General features: G+C 48.3%; 1 protein-coding gene across 1 annotated transcript in view; it reads right to left on the reverse strand.

Annotated features, from left to right (window-relative positions):
* Window positions 1-15,865, reverse strand: part of LOC311366620 (testican-2) — a gene marked incomplete at both ends in the record, with an annotated part of 32,497 nt that extends 16,632 nt beyond the window's left edge. The window contains one exon of the mRNA XM_084485417.1: window positions 15,671-15,865. Within this exon, the coding sequence (XP_084341543.1) occupies window positions 15,671-15,865 (195 nt within the window). The remainder of the gene's footprint in view (window positions 1-15,670) is intronic.
* Window positions 15,866-19,058: the final 3,193 nt, after the last annotated feature.

Genomic DNA, 19,058 nt, shown 5'->3' on the forward strand with positions numbered 1-19,058 from the left:
ACATGTCACCGCGGTGTCACCGAGGGAATATTTGCTAAACCCAAAACCGTTTTTTATTTTATCATTTCAAGCTTGTGTCCCTGGTGAGGACGGGCTTGAATAGAAATAAAAGCATTCATCTGCCCTTGTTCTCTCTATTCTGACCTATTTGTCTCTGGGTGAGGGGGTTCAGCGACAGAAAAGCTGTTACAACATCACAAAGACACACCAGGGACTCAAGTCAAGTGCTGCCTGGCATGTGGATATGCACAGCAAATATCCAAATGTATTCAGAATAAGGCTTTGTAAGTGTTTTTGAACGTTGCACCAGCCCAGCTAACAGGATTCCAATGAATCCTGCAGCGTTTCTGAATAACAGTTCTAGAAATGTTATTATGTAAGAATTGAGGCGTGTTAACATTTCATTTGGAATTATTCTCTTTGGTTCAGATTATATCTTATTTGGAATTATTCTGTTTGGTTCAGATTATATCTTATTTCAATAGTTTATTTGGAATTATTCTGTTTGTTTCAGATTATATCTTATTTCAATATCTTATTTGGAATTATTCTGTTTGGTTCTGATTATTCATGATCATAGGTGCGTATAAAAGTACAGATAGTGGTTGTTTTATGAAAATCAATTAAGTGATGAGAAGTAGGGAGAGGAGTAGGCCATTAGTTTGCACAGGGGAACATTTCTTGGGTGAATACAGATAGTCAACACCGAGAAAAACAAAAACAAAAAAAGAACAGAGCAGTCACTCACCTCCACTTCCTGCGGCATTGAAAAGGCATGAGGGAGAGATAGAGGGAGAGAGAGAAAAATCGTGAAAAACATGAAAAAACATAACACTACAGCACAGGCTCCTTTGTGTTTACATTCGCAGCGTGGTTGGGTGGTGGGGTGATGGTGATGTGTGTGTGTGTGTGTGTATCTGTAGATCTGGTTTTATTGCACGTTTTGGCAGTGCTGAAACGGTGGGCCCTTAACTGCACACTGATTGCAAACACAAGCACTGTTCTCCGCCTCTCCTCCCCCCCCCCCCGGGGACGGCAGGACGACACAACTCATTCACGGAGGATTACGCGCCACCCTCGTTTACCGGTGATGATGGCGCCGGCCCAGGGTCCCCGAACGCCAGCGCTCGTTCCTGGGTTTATGTCCGTTTAACACAAGCACCGTGCCAAACCTGTCCCCCTCCCCCTCCTCCCCCTCCTCCTCGCACCGCCGATCAAAGCGCTCTGTTGCGATACTCCCTGTGAGATATGGCCGCGGCCTTGACTTAACACGTGTCGGGGACACAAGCTTGAAATGATCAAGTCGTAGCCTCTTAACCTCGGCTATTATCCTTGATTGTCTTTACAGACGTAAGGTTGGAAACAGCCAGGCCTTCAACGTCAACAAGGCAGACGATGTGATTGAGCCTCCTTTAAAGCCGTGCCCCCCCCCCACCACCCCCCCACCCCGCCCCGGATCCGACCCCCCCCCCCCCCCCAGCCCCATTCCCGGCTCGTGGCACGTCCACTAAACACGACATCGACATTGACATCTCCGGGACGGATGCGGCGTCCGTAAAAAGAAAGAAAATACGACCTTGAGCTAACAGGTAGGGAAGCAAGAGTGATTTTATCCGCTGCCCGTTTTGCTAGCTTGGCTGCGCTCCAGGGGTGTTTCTCATCCACATCCCTCCCGGTGTCCCCGTACCCTTTATATCATCCAGTCCCCCCTCCCCCCCACGCTCCCCTGGTGCTGTGTTTGAGCGGGAGAATTACAATGACCTCCGCGGTTTTATTTCAGTGAATCATGGCCCGTAAATACACGCTCATATACAAGACAAAGCATGTGGCAGCAGCAGCAGGTTAAATATACCGGCCAGGTTAAATACGAAGCGTCGACGCGGGCCACAGTAAGGGCATCACAGCTGGAGTAAATACTAACTACAGGCCCGCAGCGGGACGCTGGTTCGAGTCCCCCCCCCCCCCCCCCGCCCCTCACTCCCTGTAGGTCCTTCTCTGCAGTAATTGTTGTTGTTTTAGTGATGCATTAAAACAAAAAGGACACTGGTCCTGCTGCATCTTATCAAAGGCTGTATACCCGTGTTATTAGACACACACCCTCGGAATCACCGGGATGTCTTTTAATCAGTGCAGCGTCGACCTCCACGTCGCTTCTACCTCCACTACATCGGCATCTTCCACTCGCTCATAAAGACAGAAGGAATCAAATGATAATAAAGTGGCCTGGGGGCTTAATAATGTGGAACAGTTATTGCAATTTCATTCTAACGACTCCATTACCCAGAGGAGTGTGTGTGGCTGTGGACGGTGTGCTGTGAAGACACCCACCCCCCCCCCCCCCCCCCCACAACAGTATAGCGCTGGAGTCCTTATCTCCCCCCAACAGCGTGGTGACAGTCAGCAAGGACAGCAGGGGGGGTGGGGAGCCCTTCAACAAGGTTAAAAGCTACACACACACACACACACACACACACGCATGCACAAGTACTGGTACACACAAACTTAGGGGACGCACACACACACACACACACAGATACACACTCATAGACACACATAGTCGTAAACACACACGCACGTGCTAAAACACACACACACACACACACACAAAGACATCCAAACAAACACAAATGCATCCAAACAAATACATAAACATGCACATACTCACACATGGATGCTCCCACATAAATGCTTGGGAACAACACGCACGGACACACACACACACACACACACACACACACACACACACACACACACACACATACATGCCTGAGTGTGCACACTCACTCCACACTCACAACACATGCACACTCTTGTGCAGACACCCACCCACACACACAGGACCACAGGGGACAGAGAGAGAGAGAGAGGGCAACAGACTTAGAGGGCCAACGAGAGATGGTGAGAGAGAGAAAGCAGCAGAGACAGAGACATAGAGAGAGAGAGAGAGAGAGAGAGAGAGAGAGAGAGAGAAGCAGAGAGAGCGATAGAAAGAGAGTGATGGAGATAAACAGAGCGACACAGAGAGAAATCTAAACAGACACAGAAGGAGAGAGAGAGAGAGAGAGAGAGAGAGAGAGAGCGAGAAGGAGAGAGAGAGAGAGAGAGAGAGAGAGCGAGAGAGAGAAGGAGAGAGAGAGAGAGAGAGAGAGAGAAACAGAGATAGAGAGAAAGAGAGATAGAGAGAGAGAGAGAGATACAAACAGAACGAGCGAGAGACATAGAGGGGGAGGGGCAGCGAGCGAGGCCAGTGGGGAGGGCATACGATACGGGAGGAGCGGCGTCCCCTGAGCCCGTGTGTTCCGTATCATGGACACCACCTCTGCTGCCGCCTGTCAACAGGGCTGTGGCGCGGCCGCGGCGGCGGAGCGGCGAGGCTAATAGAGCCTGACTACCCAGATGCTGTTACGGGGGTCCGCGCGGACCGCCACCGGCTTGCCCCCTAGCCCTGACACCGGCTTGGCCGCCAGCCAACGTTCAAGGCTTGACGTCTCTCCGCAGCCCTGGACCCCACCGGGGCGGCGAGGTCCGGCGCGGATGTCGTGGCCGCTGATGGCTTTGTTTCCTGAGGTAGCTGTGGCGGGCTGTGCGGCTGGGTATGAGCCACATCACAGCGCACACAGAACACATGGGGCACTGACGCCTCGCAGCGCAGACTAATACGTTCATTTCTCTGTATTTGTTTTTATTTGCACTTTGTCAATGCAAATGCAGTTTCAATTTCTTTGGCAATTCTAAAATAAAGTACTTTGTCGACTTTCCGATGATAGGAAAATGCTGAAATAATCCCTGCCATGGCATGGATTATTATTATCCATTGCCATGCCGCGGGGCAGTTCATCAAATACGCACAATTGACGCATAACAACACATATACCAGCAAAGATGCAATTTCAAATTCAGAGAAAAGACCAACAAGAATGTCTATAAAATAACAAATACCCAGCAATCAAAATGTAAATAGATGCGGGGTAAGACAATTCAGTCTGCTCCAAATGTTGTTGTTCTGAGAGGCATTGGAGCATGGCGGAACTGCTGCTTACCAGAGAGAGATTCACACACACACCCACACTCACATGTACACGCATACATACACACACACACGCACACACACATACACACACACGCATAACCCACACACACACACACACACACACACACACACACACACACACACACGCACATACACACATGCACACACACGCACACACACAGTAAGTAAGAGGGATGTCACAGCAGCACAGGCTGTGTATATGCCTGCTCTGCTGCATGGGTCCATCAGGTACAACATGGTCCGCTCTGGCTGTCACCAGGGTTCATCTATAAAGATAATGTGACAGGGGTCGCTGTGGCCTGCTATTCGAAAGCACGCACGCACGCACGCACGCACGCACGCACACACGCACACACACACACACACACACACACGGACACATGGACACACTTCAAGTGAGGTTCAGCTCTCACCACTTCAAGGGATGACGCCGTCAAGAATAGATTGCTCTCTCTCGGGGCAGATAATTGTGCCTCACACGCGCGGCTACATCCCTTATTGATATTCTGTAGACAACGCCGCGCACATTCAACACATCGCTTAAGCAGCAGGATATAAGTCAAAGGCATCAAAGTGATGATCTGGGCATTATACAGTCCCTCTAGCTGTCGTTTAGGGCCCTGCACATGAGGCCGCTATACTTTCTCAATCGCCCTCGCTCCCTCCCTCTCTCTCTCTCTCTCTCTCTGTCTCATCTCGACGGGATTGCATTGTAACGGCATAGGAGTGAGAGAGAGAGAGAGAGAGAGACAGAGATATACAGAGTGTGTGAGAGAGAGAGAGCAAGAGAGAGAGAGAGAGAGAGAGAGAGAGCGAGTGGGGGGGGGGGTTGATCCAGATCATGTCTAGGACCAAATACCAAAGAACGAATCACACATCTGCAAGCAGGGCTGTGATCAGCAGAACACCCTTTTACAGCAGCGAGGAGACACTCTGATGTCCAATAACATCACCAAGGTGCGCCGTAAAAAAAATCCATCCATTTTCCCAGTAATGGCTCCTTCTCCTGCTGCCCGGGTCACAGCTTGATTAATGTAAAGGAAATTAACCAGGCTTTTCCATGGGTACCTGGAATTGGATCCACCATGTCTGGTGGGATGACATGAGTGGGAGGGGTGATAGAGGTGACGGGCAGGTCTACGCGGCTGCACGTTACCTACGAACCCGTGTTTCTCAGTAGTCACGTCAGAGATGAAGCGGGAGCTGCAGTCTTTTGGCTGCTCTAGCTGTGATGTGAGGATAAGGGGAGGATAACGGCGTGTCGCAGTTCAGCGGGAGAAAGCAGGGGTGGGGACCGCCGAGGTGTAATGGGAGGTGGTGCTACAACACTTTCAGGGGAGCAGAGAGAGAGAGCGAGAGAGAGAGAGAGAGTTAAAAAGAAACAGAGAGAAAGCGAGAGAGAGCGAGAGGTAAGAGATGAGAGAGAGAGAGAGAGAGAGAGAGAGAGAGAGAGAGAGGGGGTAATAGTGATAGAGAGACAGAGGGAGAGCGTTAGAAAGAAACGACGGAGAGAAAGCGAGGGAGAGCGAGAGGTAAGAGGTGAGAGGGAGAGAGCGAGAAGCAAGAGAGGGAACAAGAAATTGCAATGAATCGGCTCACTGAAAGTCGCCGCAGTTCGTTTTCCACCAATCATAAATGCATTAAAATGATTGGTTTTATACCCCTTCCACTCAGGGATGGTGGGACGTATCACAGTTTCATTCCAAGGGAGCAGCATGCAGCCAGGGAGAAAACTTCTGCCATCCACTTGCTTCCTCTGCCACGGAGTGGGAACAGGGGACCATGGCACCCGGTCATAGCTCAGCAGGCAGCTGTCTTGTAATGCCCTCTCCTCCCCTTTCCTCAGTCATCCATGACAGCGCCATCGTTACCACGGCAATATAGAAAAAAAGACATTGTCTAAAGATTGTACCACAGGATGGTTGAGACAGATAGCCAGCCTGTGTGTGTACAGGCTGTGTATATAAATATAAATATATATATATATATATATATATATATATATATATATATATACATTGCATATACACAATAACCATTAAACAAACAGTGATTGGCTTAGACTCGACACATGCCCTTAATATCGGAGCGTTTGCTCCCCAGTGGGAGGAGAGAGGAGCCAGGGAGCATCGGGGGATTAGGATGCAGCCAAGCAACGGCAAACTGAATCCAATTGATCCTGCAAAGCTGCAGGCTAAAGGGGATGCATGTTGTTTTGCAAGGTAAGACATCTGCCTGCAATGCAGCAGCACAGCAGCGCAGGGAACATCTCGCAGAGCCGTCGCTGCACACCGACGTCCCCGTTTCCTGGAGCGTGCCTCATATTCCATACGATGAGGCGTCTGCACTAATGCTGTTTCAGGCGAGCCGTTTCCACTGGTACTTGAGATGCTGTAGGATTTCTTGCTAATTATAGGCACTCTCCAGTGATTGGCCGTGGTATAGGAAGCGCTAAAACACAAGCCCCTATGGAGCAGGGCTTTGTAAATGATTACAGACACAAAAGCTGCCGGCAGGGACCACACATGAAAGGCTTCGGCGGCGCATTAGGAGCCCGAAACCACAGCGGCGTGGACCGACGCTCCTCTGGTGAAGATAATAAAGGATCCTTCTCTCTCCCGCAGCCTGGTTGAAGTCGAAGGCTAATGAGTCTTCATTTCAAAACATTGCGTCACTTAGGCAAAAAAACGCTCCCCGCCGCTCTTCCCATGCAAGCGCTCGTCGCGGTCGCAGTAGGGAGTCACAGTATGGCGGCACAGTATGGAGGCGCAGTATGGCGTCGAGAGCGAGGGGGGAGGAGGAGGAGGGGGGGCGGCATCAAACAGTCCCCCGGTCGGGGGCCCACACACCTGGCGATGAAGGAAGAAGCACTTGGCGCTTTTTTTTTTGTGCGTGCGTGCGTGCACACGTGTTACGTGCCCGGGATGGAGCAAGTGATTGGCAGGTTGGATTCTGTTTGACCCCACCGCTGTGTGACACCTGACTTTTCCACATTTGAAAAAATAAAACAGAACAACGACGGGAAGGTGTGGTGGCTGAGAGAGATGAGAGATGAGAGGAGGGGAGGGGGGCGGGGGGGGCAGGTGGGTTCCCCCCCCAGGGAGCTTTGTAACTTATTCGGTGTTGTCTCTGCGGTGGAGTCCCGCTGATTCTGCAGATCAGATTTATACACACCGATATATTTATATAGCCACGGGATATTGGGCTAATAACTGATGGAGGTAGAGCAATGAATTCAGTTTAATAGATAGAATATATTTAAGATATAAAGACTGGATACCAAGGCATAAAATATGGGACATTTAATAAAGGTTACTGACGTTTCAGCTTTGAGGATATACTGTATATATGAAGGCATTCTTAATGTCCTAAATAGGGGAGAATTGGCGATGGATAAGGGTAACGTCAACATCTACACCCAGGTGAACCCTTTGAAGTCATCCATAGAAAAATAGATTGCTATGGATCTGTAGATTCTCTAGGAATGAGTAGGGCTTGTATTGGTGGTTAGTTGTGTGCCTATAGGCTCTATATGGACAAAGCTTGCTGAATCCAATAACTTTATTGTTCTCACTCTAATGTTCAGATGGTATGATGCTGTGTCATCAAAGTTTTGACACAATGAAAAATATCAGATTGATTCTCAAGTGGTGGCTTCTTCTACAACAAACTTGGGACAATTTGATTTAGATAACAGTCTGAGCTATTTGAATCCAATTTCTTCAGCAAACACAATTATAATATTTTAACAATATTAGTCAATCGAAAGATCTCAGGGGGAATAGGCACGTTGTCTGTGTTCATCAGCATCTTTGTCATCATCAGTGGCTTCATCATGGAGTTTATTTTCCATCGTTCTTACCATGGTTGGCAGTGCTTTCATCTGACGTTCTCACAAATCCTCCCATCCAGGCAGAGTATTATAGCCAATGGGCAGCATCCCGCCAAACCACCTTGTGTAACAACGTCAGGTAGTTATCTTGCATCGACCACTTGTCCAGGTGACCTTGAACAAGCACATAAACCCCAGCTCCGTTCACCTCCTCCTCCCCCCCCCTGAACGCATGCGTTCAAGCAGCATTTCTGAGGAGCTCCGCCACAGCTCCATTAGCATAACATCTCAATTAAATCATTTAATAAGGCATGTCATTGAATAATTGACGCTGGCATGACAGGTTTAACGTCAATCCCGTTTTTTTTAACGACTACTCCTCACACTACGGCGTGTGTGAGGAGGCAAATTAAAATAATAATAAAAAAATATCTGGACACGGTGTTCATTATGTCGGGCGGGCTCCCAGGGATGGCTAAGTTAAATATGCTAACAGACTGATTAGAGCTAATCCCTCTGTCTGCTCCTGGCAGGCGGAGAAAAGTGAGCCGCTGCGGCCGTGGCAGCTTATCTCCTGCAGTGGCACGTGAATATTAGTGAGCCAAGGGGAGGGGGCTCCCTCAGCCAAATAGAGACGTCTTGTTTGTGCCTTCAGGACTGCATGGAGCACATTATGCTACTTTGTTGGGTGCTTTCAACCGAAATAAAAAAAAAGAATAAAAAAAAAAGATTTAAGCACATTAGCTCTCTTCTTCAGTCCTACAATGCCCAGGGATGGATTATAGCCCTGGACTCGCTGCAAATTAACCGTCTCTTCCTCTTGCTTCTCCCTCTAAATCCACATGGTTTCAGCACACATGTGCGCGCACATACACACCAAACAGACACAGCCCACCCCCCCCACACCCACCCCCCTCACACACACACAAGCAGAGAACCATAACACTTCCACAGCTTAAATCCCCACATGACGCACACACTAAACACACCCTGTGGGCAATACAGGCGTGATCAAGGACACTGTACCCAAGCATGTCCTTGAAACACACACACACACACACACACACACACACACACACACACACACACACACACACACACACTAACACCCTTGTTCTGTCAGGTTAAATTGAGGGAGGTGCATGTAGGCTGGGAGGCTACGATGACATGGGGTCCACAGATGCTAGCATGGCTGCACAGAGGGAAGGCTAAGAACGTCTGCGACGTACAAAGCACAGGGGCAAAAACGACAAGCTGCTTGAGGCAGGAGCAGGTCCCAGTGCAGTCGTAGCTTTAGTAGTCCAAAAATAATCGATTTTGCACGGTTGTTTCTTCCCCAACAACAAATAATTTGTGGTGTCAGCAGAGAATGTTTCAATGTCAGCTGTGAATGTGATTGCACTGATTACCTCTTATGTTGCTAAGACACAACAAGGCAAAACCAACATGTGGGGCTTTAATCAAGAGGAGATGTGCTAACGAGTCATGCTCGCTAGCTTGAACTTCCAGAAATACCAACCCGCTCTGATCTGTGTAACTCACCACTAACAATAGGTCATAAAGTCTTTTTATTGACGGAAAAGGGGGCCGTTTCCGCAACACTAATACGATCTGGCCAGCGGCCCATGTTTGCAGAGGTATGTTTGCGTTTGCAAGAGATCCTTTAAGTCTCTCTGCTCTGCGATGGAATAGAAAGTTGAGGTCTGCCAATGCTATCTTATTCGCTATTGTTGAACCAGCGATGGATGAAATGAGATTTGAGCACTGTGTTTTGGTGCTGAAAAGGTAATTTCAGAAAATGCAGATAGGGGACATTATTGTCGTTGTTGTTGTTGTGGTTGCTGTTGTGATGTACTGTATCTTTACTACTATACTTTCTTATCTGATATTTTGTCTCCAGCATTTCTTTACACTCGCCATTAAGGCTGGCTTTACACGACAACGATCTGAACACAAACAGCAAAAGTGGCGTTGCGTTCCCACTTTTCATTCCGCGTTTAGATGAGCATCTTTGGGTGGAAATCTGCGTGCATACGGTGACCCAAAAGTCTGTGAAATCCGACATGTTTGTTGTGGTTTTCCTGTACTGCACATGGATGTGACATAAACGCGTACGGGACGAGAGCCAGTGTGAGCAGCTCAGAGAACACTTTTGCATTGTTAACCCTTTAGACGGAAACAAAACGGTGGAACGTTTTTAAGATTTCCACTCTGGAGGGTGGGTTCACTTTTTTGCGTTTTTAAGCCCCGAAAACGCTGTCGCCGTCTAAACGAAAGATATTTTGTCGGTTTCACCCGGGAGCGTTGTCGTGTAAAGCCAGCCTAAAAGAAGGCATTCTTTTCCCGAGGGAAGGAAGGGTGGAAAGGTCATCAACTAGTGTCAAGCCCCTCCCCCTCCCAGCTGAGGTGGATCAATTGCCGTTAAAAAGTCATTAACGAGCTCTGCTGATCCAGGTCAGTTTGGTTCATTAGAAGGGTGGACAATATCGATCCAAGGTGGGTCTCAGGCGTCACACAGAAGCATCCCCCCCGCTCACGATGAAGGCAGAAGAACCATAACCAAACCGGGTGCAAACCCAGCCAAACAATGCTAGCGTTTACCTCGAGAGGCCCGTAAGGAAGTCCTGTGCATAAGACTCTGGTATGCAGACGGCACTCAGGCAGATGTCGCTATACATAATGCATGAACCGTAGTGGAGCCTGAGAGGAATAACCCTTGGCATGGCTAATTATTCAGCTCAACATTTCGACAACTCACGGTGAAGGAGATAAACTATGGAGGAAGAAAACGTAGAAGAGGTTGGCATTTTGTGGTCACCGGATCCATTGCGGTTAGCCGATTATCCTGCATCTTTTGCACTCTGAGAAAAACACTTTTTTATGATGCGTAGTGAGTTCAGCCACCACGAAAAAAGAAAACAGGGAATCTGCGGATCAAGGGTGGATATATAAACTCGGGTTTGGATACTGGACCAAAACGAAGGGGAGAAATCCTTGCATTTATCTCCATGCAGGTCTAATAGGTTGGTCGTAGCGCCCCATTGAATCCGGCCCAGCGGATTTCAGCATAAACATAAAATGTCCTCCAACATGGCGGAGGCATGGTTTTTTTTTAATCCCCGTTGCCGTTAAAGGGGCAGACCTCTCAGGTCAATTAGGAGTCACTGACACTCCCTCCCACCTGGGACGCCCGGCAGAGTACCACCTCCCAGCCTTCGCCCCCTTCTTCTTCTTCTTCTTCTTCTCCCTAACCTCCTTTTCAATCCTCCTATGTACGGTGTGTGAAGGAGATGAAGCCACACATGCATAGGCACAAACACAGGGTGCAGAGCACACCTCACTCCACACCACGCTCCGGGGAGAGCGATCTGGGCGCTACGAAACAAGGCCGCCAATGAGGAAAAGAGACAGAGCGGAGAACGGAGCGGAAGGAGAGGGAGGAGGAGGAAGGAGGAAGGAGAGAGCCAGCGATCACCAGCTCTGCGTGCACTGCCGTTCCCGTCTCATTAGTGCATGATGTGCAGAATCCCACAGATGGCTGCTTTAATGGGCTGATGTGCAGATACAGAAAGTAAAGAACCACTTCTTTTTTTTACTGTTTAATATCCGTATCTATATATCTTTTCTTTCTTTTTTTTTTTTTTTTGCCTTCGCTTATCGCAGTTACTGAGTCGCTATTGTATAAGCCTCTCTATTTAAAATGCTTATCCTTCAGATATTTTGCGACGCACTAATAGGAATAAGCCAATTCATTTCTAACCCACTTTTCATTTAGTATTATATAAAAAAAAAAAAGGAAGGAAAAAAGCACATGTAAGCTGTAAATCCTGCGCGGGGGCTAATAAATGGACGCGACGGCGGCAACAGAATGTCTCACAGCTGGCAGCTTGGCGCTGTGCTGCGTTTGAGAGCTCAGTGTCACTCACTGTGCTACAGCAGCAGCAGCAGCACCACCACCACTCTCTCCATCCAACTCACAGATGGGGGGGGACCTTTTTGCCTTAAAGTGATGATGACTAAAGAGGTTACCTGGGACACAGTGACCAGTGCACTTTTCCCAGGAGAAGAGAGAGGAAACGTATTGTCAAGTCGCTTGGGGGATGTTGCAGTCAAACCCATCAGCCTTCTCTTGGACAGACATCTCGCTCCATGACACACACTCTGGGCCTGTCTGGCGTTTGAACGGACGCCGTTGACTTCTACCAATATTTTTTGACACTGGGGACATTTCAGATGTTGATCTCGACATCGAGACAGTTCATCGATATTTCATCGCCCTCTATCCACGAGCTCTCACCGTAAAATGGATCTCATCCTGAGAATTGCAAATCAAACATTCTCACCCGTAATAAGAAAACAACGGGACAACGGAACAGAGGCGCTATTGGCCCGAGAAAGATGTGGCGAAAGCTCCTCTCATTAAACATGTAGCGTGGCCAGGCAGCAGGTGCGGCCCAGGGTAGCGGGCTAGTTGGCGTGGTGAGACGCTGCCTTGCACCTTAATGAGCCCCTTCTACCCTGTTCACAGGGAAGTGGAGGGAAAAGCAGGAAGAAAAAGTTGGCAATGAATGAACATCTCTTTCTCTCTCTCCCCCTCTCTCTCTTCCTCCCTCTCTCCCTCGCTCTTCCTCCCTCTCTCTCTCTCTTTCTCTCCATCCCTCCCTCTCTCTCTCCATCCCTCCCTCCCTCTCTCTCGCTCCATCCGTCCTCTCTCTTCGTTCCCCCCTCTTGCTCTCATCACACACTGGTAGCGTATGAGGTGTCATCACACACACCCACACACACACGCAGACCTACACACACACACACACACACACGCAATCACACAGTCACCACTTTGTGCATCTGCAAAAGCGCTTCATGAATGAAAAGTACGGTTATTCAACATTATAATCCCCCGCAGTTGGATCCCAGCGTTGTGGGCGTGGTACATACATAGATGGATTCGTTTCACAGCTGAAGCGTCGACATGTTCCATGTGAAACGAGTCAACGACGCTACTGCTCTCCAGGTAATGACAGCGGTTTGCAGCGATTGGTTTCCATAGGAAACCTGTAACCTTGGTGAGGAACACACTGTGATGTCTCACCTTCTGAGCACCACTACAGTTTTCTCAGCCTCTTTTCACAACATTTTCTCATTATGTGCCCAGTGTGACGGTTGGTAACAGGCGTGTGTATATACGGCGTGTATTTTCGTTAAACCGGAAGACCACAGGCACAAGGTCATGGGTCCAGGTGTCAAGTGTTAAAGTCAATTCATTTATAATACTTTATAATACTGAATAAATCAAGGGGGATAAGGACCGGTCACCCATCCTTCCATCCATCCATCTCACACCCACACACTTTTCAGCAAGGTTGTTTCTTCGGTTCCAATGGTTCACCGTGGACGTTACATTCACTGCACAATCCTTAAGAACAGCCAATAGCCAAGTGTAAATATTTCACCCTGACACACACTGGCTTCGTTCCTCGGATGTTACGCGAGTGTCTCCCAGCCAGCTGGTTAAACAATGCTGTTGCTACTCCCTATAGGCGTCAAGTCATATTACAGAAAGCAAACTCCGGTCCGTCCTTATCTCTGAAGTCCCTTTTCCGTGTTTTCCATGTGCTTTGTGGCTAAGCAGGGAAACACATTAGCTGGTAAGCTATATGTGCTCCCTCCCCCACCCCTTCTTCACACCTGGAATGTACATCTCACACATCTAATTCAATTCACCACCCCGAGAACAGAGAACAAGCGGGCAAACGTCCTGGGGAATTGAATCAAAGATGTGTGTTTTCAGTGGTAAGCCACTGGCCTGGATTTCATCTGGTTACTATGTGGTTACAAATGGACCGGATTACCTCGTGTTCATCTATCAGTTATTCCCATGTTTGTTATCAGAGTATTGAGTGGTCGTCCAGTACACCGACGAACACAAACGTGCGTGTGTGTGTGTGTGTGTGTGTGTGTGGATCGCTGGATCGACAGTGAATGAGATCAGTACATCATCAGCATCATCCTCATCCCCATCATCATCCCCCCCGATCTCCTCCCAGTCTCTTCCCCCATAAAGAGCTACACACACCAACAATGCTAATTACCCATATCTGGAGCTGGTAAATATCTTGGCATCGAGATCAAATGTCTGCCCTCGGTTGTCAACAGGGAGGCTGGGATTGCAGCCAGTTGCTAACCAACTACCCCAGCCCCCCCAGCCCCACACCACTACCCCCACCTCCACCTCCATCACCTCTTCCTCCACCACTCCAAACTCTTCCTCCACTAGCACCACCACCTCCACCCTCCACCATCTCCATCGCCTCATCCACCACCACCATCACCACCTCCTCCTCCTCCACTACCTCATCCACCACCTCCATCACCTCCTCCTTCACCACCTCCTCAACCACCTCATCCACCCCCACCACCTTCATCGCCTCCTCCTCCTCCTCCTCGCTCACCTCTTCCTCCACCACCACCACCTTCTCCACCACCCCCACCACCTCCTCCATTACCTCCTCAACCACCTCCATCTCCAACTCCATCACCTCCTCCTCCACCAGCACCACCAGCCCCTGCTCCACCACCTCCTCCGCCGCCTCCTCCTCCTCATAACCACCACCACATCCTCTTCCACCACCACCGGCACCTTCTCCTTGAGCCCGACCCCCTGCTCCACAGCCAGTGAGCGGTAAACACTGCGTTCTGCCTCACGTAGTGTGTTGTTTTACCTGTCGAGGGAGCAACAGCCACACCCAGCAAATCTGTGCTTTGCATGTAACTCCAACCTAGTTAACCATCCACCTAATTAACTGACTTAACTTACCAACGAGATAACAGTGTGGTGATGGGTGTTTGCTTATACAGAAATAGATGAGATAGGGCCTATAAAAAGGGAGGGCGGAGGGGGGCTCGGTTTCCATAAAGACAACCCTAGTTATGTCGGGGGAGGCTGGAAAATCAATCGGTTAATCGGTATTGATGAGTGCGTGTCTTCCAGAGTGTAAAAGTGAGTGTCACGGAGCTTGAATAAGCTGTTTTTGAGACACCAACAAATATCAAGCAAACGTTGACATTTCCAAAGATCCGATTGAGTTCAACAACATTCGTCTGTGTTGACAGCGGGTGTCTCATCACTGTGAGGATGACTTAGTGAGATCGGATCATGTTACACTCGTCTGTTTTATTGTAAATAAATGAAATAAGGGCAGAGCAGTTGTAGCAGCGACATCACGCATCGTCTTGTATCATTTTATTTATTAGTAACATTTCATTATTAATACATGCGCACGAAGTCTCACGCGCGCGCACTCACACTGTCGTCGTCGTCCCCACCACACAAACGCGCGCGCGCGCACACACACGCACACGCGCGCGCGCGCACACACACACACACACACACACACACACACACACACACACACACACACACACACACACACACACACACACACACACACACACACACACACACACACACACACACACAATACTTATCTCATGACAGAAAACAATAGCGTTGCGGATCCCTGACTTATGCTCTTGCTGTTTTTGAGTCGGACATGTTTCTGTGAGTGAGCGTGTTCACGGAATCCGGACAGTTGAATGAATGTGCGGAAATTGACAAACATTGTCATCGCTTTATAAACAATATGTGGCGCTCATAAACAGCAGCCAACCAACGTGTCCTTAATTTATTTACAAAACAAACATGAAAAATGGCCTATAATAATAATAATAATAATAATAATATACGCAGCCATCGCGTTGTACAATAAATCAGATCCTAAGTCACTCACGTCTCTGAAGCGGTTCCAGTGTTTGATCTTACGGCTGTACTGAGAGATGGTTGACAGCCATTGCTCGTCTTCCATGAAATTTCCCGCTTTCTCTCCTTCTTCTTTTCCACTTTTTATGTCTACCTGCGTCGACAGCCCTGCCAGTAAAAGCATCGGCACCAGCGAGCACGAGAACGTCTTCCTCAGGACAGCCATCGCGTCTGTCGGCGGTCGAGCACACGGTACTGTGTGTGGTGAGTCCTGTGTGTGTGCGTGTGCGTGTGCGTGTGCGCGCGCGCGCGCGTGTGTGTGTGTGTGTGTTTTGAGTCCTGTGTTCAAGGCTCCCAGATACGACGCGTTCACGCTGCTCGAATAGGTGCTGCTCGTCCACCTCTACGTGCCGTCCACCGCTCGGGCTGTCGCTTGAATGCGAATGAGAGCTAGTGAGGGAGAGACAGAGGGAGGGAGAGAGAGGGAGGGGGGGGGGGGAGATAGTGAGGGAGAAACAGAGAGAGAGGGTGGAGAGATAGAGAGGGAGAGAGAGGGGGGAGAGTTAGTGAGGGAGAGAGAGGGGGGGAGAGAGATAGTGAGGGAGAGAGAGAGACAGAGGGAGGAAGGGAGAGAGAGAGAGAGCGAGAGAGACAGAGGGGGGAAGAGAGAGAGGGGAAGAGAGAGAGAGATAGGGGTGGTGAGAGAGGGAGAGATAGTTAATGAGAGAGAGGGAGAGATGGTGAAGGAGAGAGAGAGGGAGAGATAATGAAGGAGAGAGAGATGGAGGGATTTTGAGGGAGAGGCAGAGGGAGGTAAAGTGGGAGAGAGAGAGTGAGTGAGGGAGAGACAGGGAGAGAGAGAGTGAGAGGGATATTCAGGGAAATACAGGATGGTTGAGATGGAGAGGACAGTGAGGGAGGGAGTGAGAGAGAGACATAGGGAGAGATAGTGAGGGAGAGAAGTAGTGCGCTAAGCATGCATAGCAGAGAAACAAACACATGGGGATAATAAACTAACACTCTGTGTTGATATAATCTTAAAAAATATATAAAATAGCCAAATTGAACATATGTTAGGGCTAACACTAGCACTACATGCTAGAACTGTCAGTTACAAAAGTTTGTGATGTCACAAAATCCAATCTTGTCTTAAATATATTTTGGCCGTCCTTCTGGCTGACTCATTGGTTGGCTATTCAATCCTCATATAAAAACATAACACCAAATAAACGACGGGCTATGCGCCAAGTGTTTCGGGTTTAAGGTTACCTGTATGGCATCCTGTCGATGCTGTTCCAGATCCCATTACTATGGTGTGGCTTCGCTGGCCAAAAGCAGCTCGTGCCACCGCTGTCAAAAGCGTTGATGTGGCAGATGCAGACTTTTTTGGTTTTTGGTTTTCCCCCTGAATGTGCAGAACAGAACTCGAGAGAGAGATTGGCAAGGGCAATCGGGAGCAGAGGCGCCCGGCAGAGGAGGGCTAGCCAGCGGCTCGACGGTAAGGCCTATTACGATAGACTTCCCGGTCAGAGAGAGGAGGATGTGTCTTCAGTTCCAGGCTTCTTCGCAGTCCAGTCACGATCCTCAGTGACCGAGAGGTGCCGTTATCTCTCAGGGGGGGGGGGGTGGGGGTGGGGGTGAGGGTTATGTGGTTGAGCTTTCCTTGGAGTTTTCCTTAAAGCCTCTTAATCGCCTCGCCTCTTTCAATATGGCCTTTTTCTTTTTTTTTTGGCAGCCTTGTTGGCTGCCAATAATTTAGGATATTATAATAATACTAAAACGTTTATTTTATATAGAGCCTTTCTCACACTCAAGGTCGCTTTACAGATTCATGAGCACACACGGAACAAGACAGCACAACAAGAAGTTCAACAACACAAACAACACATTATATTCAAGTACGAAAGAAGCATGCAGTATGATGGTAAGTCATGGATAGTATACAGATAGCCATCTGTATCAATCAGTTGATCATCCAAACCACCAATCAATCAATCCATAAATAAATTTATTAAATGATTAATGGATGGATTGATTAATAGTCCTAAATAGATTGATTAATAGTCCTTGATGGATAGGTGGATGGATGGATGGATAGATTTATTGACCAAATTAATTTTTGCTCACCTCGTCAAATCTGCCTCACTTTGTCAAACGCTTAAGGGAGCAGGCTTGATTAATGAGAAACTGCAACAGCGATTTTAAGTGAAAAACATTGAATCAAGCTACGAGGGTCTTTGACCGCTGGGTCACCGTCAATTAGTTGTTCTGACCTCCCAGACAGCCCGCAACTCACCCACGATCTCTCAGAGAGACTGACAGCCTCTTCTGATCCATCGGATACCTTGACGACCCAGGACACACCAAACGCACACCGTTCAATAGCAACTCCTCGACTCAAGGACTCATAGCAAGCAGGGTCCATCTTTGATAAATGGATCAAAACCTTTCATTTCCTGGGATGCTTCTCAAGCCCTTACGTCGGGAATGAAGTCTTGGCAAGGTCATGTCAATCATTCCACGAGGAGGACAGGTGCCGGGCGAAGTAGCGACTCCCATCCATTCGCTGTCTATATAAACCATCACAGGAAGCATGCGTGTGTTGTCGTGTGTGGAAGAGCACACTGAAGAGCACACTGAAGTGGGGATCTCGTGTGATTACCACAGGCTTTCATCACTGACTACAGCCGATAAGCAGCGGAAGGGAATCCAAATGCTTTCCCATTACACATACTTATTATCTCACACCAGGGTGAATGATAACATGACAGTGCTGGTATCGTAGAAGAAAGAGTTTCACTTCAGAGTAGAACTTACTGTATATCCATTATTTGAGCTAGACCTAGCAAACCGCCAGTTTAAAAGCCAAGGAGCTTAGTCCCAGTATATATTTCTTGAGTAAATAATAGGAATATAGCACGTATCCTTCACTATAGAGCAATTTTGAAAGTGTATAATACATTGTGCAGGTCAGAAGGGACCAGGCAGATTTTAGGGTACGATTTATTGTAGTTTTTCATGCTTGTGTTGTGGGATTTCAAAAGGAAATGTGGGAAACCATTGCTGTTTAGTTCTCCTTTTTAAAAAGGTGCCATGGGCTCAATTCAATATAACATCCACCAGAGAGCATGCCCACAGGACAAACTAGCTCTCTGCTTTTACTTCTCCTCCTCAACTATCCATTTTCAAATAAACACACTTTTTAATAATCATGTTCCCACTATCCCATAACATAAGATATAAACGGTAATCAGAGTCATCTAGGAATCTACATCTCGGTCATATTCGGCGCTCAATACTAGTTCCATCTTCAAGAGGGCCTGCGTTTTGGCTGCTGTTGTGTTTTTAAAGATAACTATATGGGCTATACTGAACCGTACTCAATACAATTTGTGTCACTAGCATCTGCACACAAAGAC

Source organism: Micromesistius poutassou, assembly GCF_964030765.1.
Source record: "Micromesistius poutassou genome assembly, chromosome: 21".
NCBI lineage: Eukaryota > Metazoa > Chordata > Actinopteri > Gadiformes > Gadidae > Micromesistius > Micromesistius poutassou.